The 8,014-nt window shown below is 31.9% G+C and overlaps 2 protein-coding genes across 2 annotated transcripts; one reads left to right on the top strand and one right to left on the bottom strand.

Moving 5' to 3' along the window:
• The first annotated feature begins 970 nt into the window (after nucleotides 1-970).
• On the top strand, nucleotides 971-2,580 carry LOC145097362 (Ribosomal L18p/L5e family protein). Its single transcript, XM_079034908.1, has 2 exons — nucleotides 971-1,213; nucleotides 1,993-2,580. Exons 1-2 carry the CDS (start codon nucleotides 1,049-1,051, stop codon nucleotides 2,386-2,388), a joined length of 561 nt encoding a protein of 186 aa, XP_078891034.1. The 5' UTR covers nucleotides 971-1,048; the 3' UTR covers nucleotides 2,389-2,580.
• A 1,113-nt stretch (nucleotides 2,581-3,693) lies between these two features.
• On the bottom strand, nucleotides 3,694-5,978 carry LOC145097356 (UMP-CMP kinase 3-like). The gene is made up of 8 exons (XM_079034898.1): nucleotides 5,842-5,978; nucleotides 5,261-5,295; nucleotides 4,975-5,029; nucleotides 4,768-4,885; nucleotides 4,504-4,660; nucleotides 4,333-4,413; nucleotides 4,085-4,192; nucleotides 3,694-3,998 (listed from the first exon to the last, which is right to left on the bottom strand). Exons 2-8 carry the CDS (start codon nucleotides 5,288-5,290, stop codon nucleotides 3,930-3,932), a joined length of 618 nt encoding a protein of 205 aa, XP_078891024.1. The 5' UTR covers nucleotides 5,291-5,295; nucleotides 5,842-5,978; the 3' UTR covers nucleotides 3,694-3,929.
• Between the last annotated feature and the right edge of the window lie 2,036 nt (nucleotides 5,979-8,014).

Genomic DNA, 8,014 nt, shown 5'->3' with positions numbered 1-8,014 from the left:
CTTATTGTGGTTAGCTGTCAACACCTCTCTACAAAAGGATATGATTGTGTATGAGAGGTATATTTATCAACATAAACGTTTACCTCAAGGTATATTATGGTGATGTGTTTTGCAAAAGATGCATGATAATGTACATATTGATGTTGTATCTTATCTCATGAATTCGATCTTAAAGCTAAGTAAACTTAAAAATCACAGCACTTGTAATTCTACTTGTTTGTAGACTTGTCTAGAATCCTTGATACGATAAATCATTTGATTGGAAATGTGAATGTAGTCATGAAATGCACCTGCTTAGTCAAGATTCCCCTAATAAATGTCCAAGTGCATTACAAAGTTGTATATGTATGAATAATGTTCTTTCGTGGGTTATGTTTTGAAGAGAGACAAGAATGAATCTCATAAAGTCAGTAATATCAGTAGGAGATGACGTATGATTTACTATAAATGAGTAAAGGGAAATAATTCATAATGGTAACCAACTGTTGAGTTTGTTCTCATTTGGTCTCTTTCCTTTATTTTTTGTACTCAATATATCATCGAACTTGTTGTTTGTGTTCACCATAACCCTTTAACCGGCTATCACAGGTCAAGAGCCGATCAAAAGGGTTATGGTGAACACAAACAACAAGTTCGATGGTATATTAAATATAAAAATAAGGAAAGAGACCAAATGAAAACAAACGCAACAGTTACTTACCCTTAAGAGTCATTTTCCTAAAATTTTACGCATATCGTTTTTATTTAATGACATTGTGTCAAAACTGTTACCGGTTGATAACCTTGAAACCGGGACTCCGACCAAGTAACAAAAAGAAAAGATGTTTGGTTTAATTTGGTAGAGAAAAAAGTTTTGATTTAAAAAAATGTAAAAATATAGTCTTTTTCAATTAAACCCAATAGGCCAATATTAATATAGGATGGATATATGGTGTAGCAAAAGATTGATGACAGAAATACAAGCCATCTTAGAGTTTGGGGTTATATTTACAAATATTTCATATCCAAAATCTGTTATCCGACTTGCATTCTCAATCTTTACCCTCTAATGGCGGCTTCATGTGTTTCATCGTCAGCTTCAGCTTTCACTCTCCAATCAGATTTTTTAAGAAATCGATCTCCAAAACCAGTTTCCCTATCATGGAGTTCTTCGTTTCCGCAGTTTAATCTATCCCTCAATTCAGTATCATCAAATCGCAACCTCAAGAACAAGGTACGCTCAACTCTTGAGACTCGTCCGAATTAATCTGGATATTTGTTCGAAATTCAGACACAATTGTCTCTCTGGATTATGAGGGAATATGACTGAAATTGTTCGTATGTACATGATCTTGTCTATGTAGATTTTTATGTAATTGATAATGCTTGGAACAGATACGTGAATAGAGTAAACCTAATCTCTCATCGAGCTATTGCGCTTTGACTTTTGGAGTCAAACGAAATACCTTCAAAATGCAAATTGATGTGATTTTATTACATGTTAATGTCAAATTATTTCTGTTTTTTAGAGTTATTATTACAAAAACTTAGATCTTTTTTTCAATCTTCCTGGAAAGCTTCATGAATTTATTTTTTCAGATTTAAGTTGCCAAAGAAGTAAGTTTGACCATGAAAGTCAAAATGATCAAATTCAGATTTTGGAGTACGGATTTTATGTTTGGAAATTACTAAAAACGGTAAAAGGGGAGTTTGGTTTGTTGGATTTCATAGGATTTGGTTGGAATTGGAATTCAATTCCATTCCAATCCCACATTAGGGTTCAAATGAGTATATAATTCTATTCCATTTCCTGTCAACCAAACACGCGAAACAGAATTCAATTCCTTCAAATTCCAATTCATTTCGAACCATTTTGCAAACCAAACACCAATTTTGAATCATGTTTTCACATAAAGTTTGGATACCTAAATTTGTAACAAACTAATAATGATTTTTAAAACCAAAAAGATATTTTCGCATTTCTTTTTCTCAATCTAACGTACATTTCCATAGGGATTTGTTGTCGAAGCGGCTTGGACACGAAGATCAAGAAGTGAACTTGACAAAAAACCAAACAAAAAATCATGGAAACAAAGAACGGATATGTACATGAGACCATTTCAACTAAACGTTTTCTTTTCAAAAAGATTTGTTCATGCAAAAGTAATGCATAGAGGAACAAGCAAAGTGATATCCGTTGCTACCACAAATTCAAAAGATTTAAGGAACACATTGCCTTCACTTATAGACAACGAGGCTTGTAGGGTCATAGGTAGGTTAATAGCCGATCGATCAAAAGAAGCCGATGTTTTTGCCATTACTTTTGAAGCCAGAAAGAATGAAAGAATCGAAGGGAGACTTGCCATTGTTCTTGATACCATCAAGGAGAATGGTATTATCTTCGTTTGAACTTTTAGTATTTACACATTTGTCCCTAAATGTTTGTCTTAGCAGTAAGAAGGTGAGAATTTGTCTTTACTCATTTAGTGCATTTGGGACATTGTAATCTACCTTTTCCCATGTTAGTTGTGGGCCCGATTGGTGTTCTCTTTTTATGATAATTAAAAGGTTGTGTAACTAGAGCAATCATTGTATGTTCAACTCTTGATTTAGTGTTCTAAAAGCATCTAAAATTATAGTTTTTGAGTATTAGAATAATTCATAATAAGAATGTTGGTATCATGACTATACAGTTCCCTTGACATTAAAATTATAGTTTTGAGTATTAAAATAATTCATAATAAGAATGTTAGACCATCTCTATCCTTAATATTATTTTTTTACACTGTAACTATAATTATAGTGTAAAATATAATGTAAACGGTAAAGTCCTCCAACCCATTACACTATATTTAACACTAAAAAAAATATTCTAGGTATATTGTTCTTTATTCATCACACTATATTTAGTGTTACACTAAAATCCAACACTATATATAACATTAGGTATAGTGTAGGGTCGGAGCATTATAGTATAATTTAAAATGTAAAAGTTATATTTTTAGTGTAGGGTTGAAGATGTCCTTAATATTTAATATTATGATTATACAATTCCTTTGACTTAACACTAAGAAGGTGAGAATTAGTCGGTCTCATGTGCAATATTGCAACTTATATTTTCCCATGTTGGCTGTGAACCCTCTTTTTATTGTATAACTAGAGCTATCATTCTATGTCGAAAATTTTGATATTTAGTTTTAAAATTAGAGCAAAATACAGAAAAGTACAACCATTTGTCTATCAACATTCAAAAAAACTCTTATATTTTTTTTTATATGCAGAAAAGCCCTTACATTTTTAATTACCATTCATATTAACACAAATATTCGGTTTTCTTAAGAAATTATCAGTTGTTTTGTGACAAAACATTTATATTTTTGTTTTTAGGTTAACAAGGAAACATAAATAAACGAATTTGCCTCTTTTCTAAAGTAAAACGTGAGAAATACATAATTTACTCAACGACCATTTACTCAAACAAGTATGAGTGACATTATTTATTTTTTTCCATGTGAACCTAAAACCGAACAAGATAAATGTCATGTTAGAAAACATTAAAAAAACAGATATTTGGGAAAATCTGAAAGGTAACTGAAAATATAAAGGTTTCTCTACAAATAAATAAAATATAAGGGTCTTTTAAATGCTGGTAGATAAATGGTTGTGTTTTTCTGTATCTTCCCTTAAAATTATCTAGAAATTTAGTTTTGGGTATTAAAAGAATCGATAATCCTTTAGTAATAAAAATATTATTGTCATAAATCACAACGTAATCATTTTAATAAAAATCAAAACTAATTGTAATACATATAACAACTTTGATAGAATTGGAGTAACCCTTCATGATTCTTGAGGAAATTGCTCATCAACCAAATTACAAGTATGTATCAGGCGCAGTCCTAAACTGACAGTTCAGGACTGCGCCCGACACACAGATTGTACGTAACACGTTATTTGGCAGGGGCGAAAGCGGCTTTGACGGCTTCAAAGACTTCTCCAACGGGCTTACCAGCATCAATCTAAAAAAAAATCATTAACATAAACAATATTAATTAATTTCCATATAATAAATAATACTATAACAAGAAAAGACTTGTGAATTTACCTTTTTGACCTTCCCCTTAGAGTTGTAATACTCGATAACCGCAAGACTAGAATCGACAAAAACCTTAAATCGTTTCCTTATTGTCTCAATGTTATCATCTACTCTCCCCTAAAAACCCCAAAACAGCAATAGTTATTAGTTAAACTCAATCATAAAGCATAACACTTAATTTATAAAATATAATTTAATCACTACAGAAATTTTATTATATTTTTTATTTTATTTTTTTTTAAATTATATAACCGAACCTGGTTACGACCCAAGAGGCGTTTCTCCATTTCTTCCTCAGAACAATCAAAGAAAAGAACAAATTCGGGTATAATTCCAGTCTAGAATAAAACCATAAAAGATTAATAAATTAATCTCAAAATTTTAATAAAAAAATAAATTAGAAAGAAAGAAAAAAAAAAGAAACTCACAACTGATTCAAAAGCTGCACGATTTTCCTCATTACGAGGAAACCCATCGATTAAAAATTTATCATTTTCATTTTCCATAATTGCTTTTTCAAGAAGTTTAATTGTTACTTCTGAAGGAACAATTATTCCTTCTGATATCATGTTTTGGATCATTGTCCTAAAAACCAATAAAAACAAAAATTATACAAAGTCAACTGATTTTCTTGACTTTATGTATATTATAAAAAGTAAAAACACAACAAAATTTTTTTTTTAAAAAAATACCCGTTTTTGGAACCCGATTTTATTTCTGCCCGAAGAAGATCTCCAGCACTTAAATGTGTGTACCCGAAGTGCTCTACAATATTTGCACATTGTGTGCCCTTACCACTGCCTGGACCTCCTACATATTGTAAGATCACCAAGGGTATTTTAGTCATTTAGATCATGTGTCTTTTTTTCTTTCTAAAACATGATGATTTAAGTCCTCACCTAAAACAAACACAACCTTTGGCTTCTTTTCACTAAGTACACTTTTGCTTCCTTCCTGCAACAAATTAGGCATATTAATTTCAGCTATATGTAATAATAATTAATACATTTAAGATTCAACAAATCAACAAGATGATGATGCAATATGGAAGAAAGAGGAAATTAGATCTATGAAATCAGTCAATCAGAATAGATATAGGGCTAAATGTGTAAATTAGCAACGTACTTTTCTTCTTATAGAAAAATGCTTTAGTAAGATAAATGAAAGCTGTAATGGAAAATTCACCTTGTTTGAAGAATCAACAACTGTCCCCATGAGTTCTGCATCAATCCAAAATGTCAAAATTAAGACTAGAAAACAGACAATTCACCATGTCTTTTTACAGATCTTGAAAAACAAAGACACCCCCAAATTAGAACACTAGCCAATTCAAGATACGAGCAAGATCTAATGGGTCAAATGGAGAATTGTGAGATTTGGGTGACAACTAACAATGTGTTCCAAGTTTCTCGATATAATGGAGGAAATTCGTCTTCATATACTGATTTACTCGAAAGCATTTGTTCAATTTGTAGATCATTTCATGACACTTCCAATTTGATCAAAAGAACATGCGAATTATGGTGATCATAGTTAAAACCAGTCGGTATTACAGAGAAATTGCACATTGTGTACATCCAATTGACCTACTTAATCAACATCAACAGATCCCGCCCAAAAATGGAAAGCGGAAATCAGGGGTTTAAGATTTAAGATCTAATAGATGGAATCAATTGAACCCTTAAGAAGCTACGATTTGTAATGGAATGGAATCGAATAAATCGTTTTTGAGCAGATCAGCGAGATTAACGTGGTTTGAATCTTACCGATGTGAAGAAAACGTTGGCGAGTTGAAGAAATTTGACGAGAGATCTGACAAAATTGCGAATGGCGATGTCAGTTTTTGCTGAATTTTCGGGGTTTTATATGGTCCTTAGACCGCGTTTTTCTTGAAAAAGCTCCGAGTCCGGAATCTTGGATCTTTGTCACCTTTTTATTTACCCTCGAGAATACATTGTAGGGCATTACTATTTTGAAATGTTCAATTAAAAACGCTTGGATTCTAACTTGTTTTCTTAATGCGGAATGTCGACTGTTTGTTTTTTGTTAAGTGTTTGGTCCTACTATTTATTTTTGTTACACGTTTGGTCCTTGTCTGCTTAAAAATACTATTATTTGAATAGGGAAAAATTGTGGAGTAGGTAAGGTAATGTGAGGGGATGGGGTGGGGTTGGATGTGTGTTTATTTAAATAAATTTAAAAAAATCAAGGGCAAATTAGTCTTTTTAAGTAAAACAAGGACCAAGCGTGTAACAAAAATAAATAGTAGGGACCTTCCGAATTAAAAAATAAGTTAGGGACCAAACGTGTAAATTACCCTAAACCATAGGGACCATTCGTGTAATTTACTCAAAATTTAACAAAAAGATATTAGAGATAAGGGGCATTTAGCAAATTTAACAAAAAGAAGGTGGAAGCTGTAACTTTTATGATTATATGAATGTTCTCGGAAACATTAGCCGATAGTTTCTGAAATATGTACTTACATAAAAATACATTGAAACGTAACTTTAATCTAATAAAAGGACTTCTATGTATTAAATGTATTAATAGCATAAAATTGACTATTTCAAACATCCAAGTATTATTCTAAAACTCTGTCAACTTCTTATGTCTAAAATGTATCATTGAATAGTTACAAACCAGAGTGTATGTCAAAGTTGTACGTGAGATTTGGGACTTAGACTCATCAAATCAACAACGAATCAAATTTGGTAAAAACGTTACAAAAGGATTAGTGCATTGTTATTAATATCAAAACTTACATAAACATAATAGAATAAAAAAATGGGGTATATAAAAGCAATGTATGAAATGGAAAAGTGACTAGAATCCCAAGTCATCTCGTATCGTATTCTTGTATTCTTGTATAGGTTTACTTGATCTTTCTAGGGGTAGTGGTTAGGTGAAGTTTTGGGAATAGTATGCAATGAACAAAGAATATATAATATATTGTTGATTATATATGTGCTTATAGGGTCAAAGTAAAGAGCATGATATAAACAATATATTTATAGATGATACATTTACTATTTACCAATTAGAATAAATAAGTAAACAATAGTAGTTATTTATTGTGTATTGATAAAAATGAAGTAAATAAATAATGGAGTTTATTTAATTAAGCCATTTATTTAGTTAATGTATTAATTAATGAGTTTGGCTTTTTAATATATGTAAGTTCCAAGTAGACTCTTTTCTGAATCTCTGATTTAATTACTTAGAGTTTTAAACTCTGGTTACGACATGAATACTTATGGGTCACGATGTGAGCACTTATGTGTCACAACGTGACCACGTTGGGAAATGCATGTGTTTTTTTTTGGACTCACGACATGACCACTTATGGGTCACGACGTGAGACCTGTTGTGAGCCAAACCTTAATTTTGGGGATTTTTCCCGTATTTAAAGGAAGTGAGGGCTAGGGTTAGCCCGCCCTCAGCCTCCATCACCTTCTAATACTCCCCCTTGAAACCCTAATCCTCCCTATTTGATTTTGAGCTCTATTTGGGTGTTTTCCAGCAAAGAAGAAGAGGAGGAAGAGCATTTGGGGCACCATCTAAACTTGCAAGCTTCATCATCATCTTTTCTCATAATTTGGACCTTTATGAGTATTCAAAGTTCCTTACTTTATGATTCTAAGTGTGTAGATCAAAGCTTTCCATGGATTTTCTTCATGTTTTGGTTGGTGGGAGTGTTGGGGTTCCATAAAGTTGCCAATTTTATGGACCCCAAGGTCCTTTGATGGTTAGAGGTCATGGATCTAAAGCTTTGTATGACTTTGAGCTCTTGCATGAGATTTTGGCCATATTTTGCACCATTTTAGACCTAGCTTGTGTTAAGATAGGCATTGGTCATGCATGTCTAAAAAGCCACGATTTGTATGGTATTTGGAAGTAGATAAGACCTTATGGAAGATTTGGTTGTATGGCTAAAGG

Source organism: Lactuca serriola, chromosome 1 (genome assembly GCF_051521515.1).
Source record: "Lactuca serriola cultivar US96UC23 chromosome 1, Lser_US96UC23_V15, whole genome shotgun sequence".
Taxonomy (NCBI): domain Eukaryota; kingdom Viridiplantae; phylum Streptophyta; class Magnoliopsida; order Asterales; family Asteraceae; genus Lactuca; species Lactuca serriola.
This window is presented reverse-complemented; position numbering and strand designations above follow the sequence as displayed.

Excerpts from the sequence above, each read along its gene's own strand:
- LOC145097356 (XM_079034898.1), bottom strand. The coding sequence starts at position 5,290 with ATGGGGACAGTTGTTGATTCTTCAAACAAG. Across the intron at positions 4,661-4,767 it reads AAATCGGGTTCCAAAAACGG|GACAATGATCCAAAACATGA; the intron begins GTATTTTTTTAA and ends ATTGGTTTTTAG. Across the intron at positions 3,999-4,084 it reads CTAAGGGGAAGGTCAAAAAG|ATTGATGCTGGTAAGCCCGT; the intron begins GTAAATTCACAA and ends ATTTTTTTTTAG.
- LOC145097362 (XM_079034908.1), top strand. The coding sequence starts at position 1,049 with ATGGCGGCTTCATGTGTTTCATCGTCAGCTTCAGCTTTCACTCTCCAA. Across the intron at positions 1,214-1,992 it reads ATCGCAACCTCAAGAACAAG|GGATTTGTTGTCGAAGCGGC; the intron begins GTACGCTCAACT and ends ACATTTCCATAG.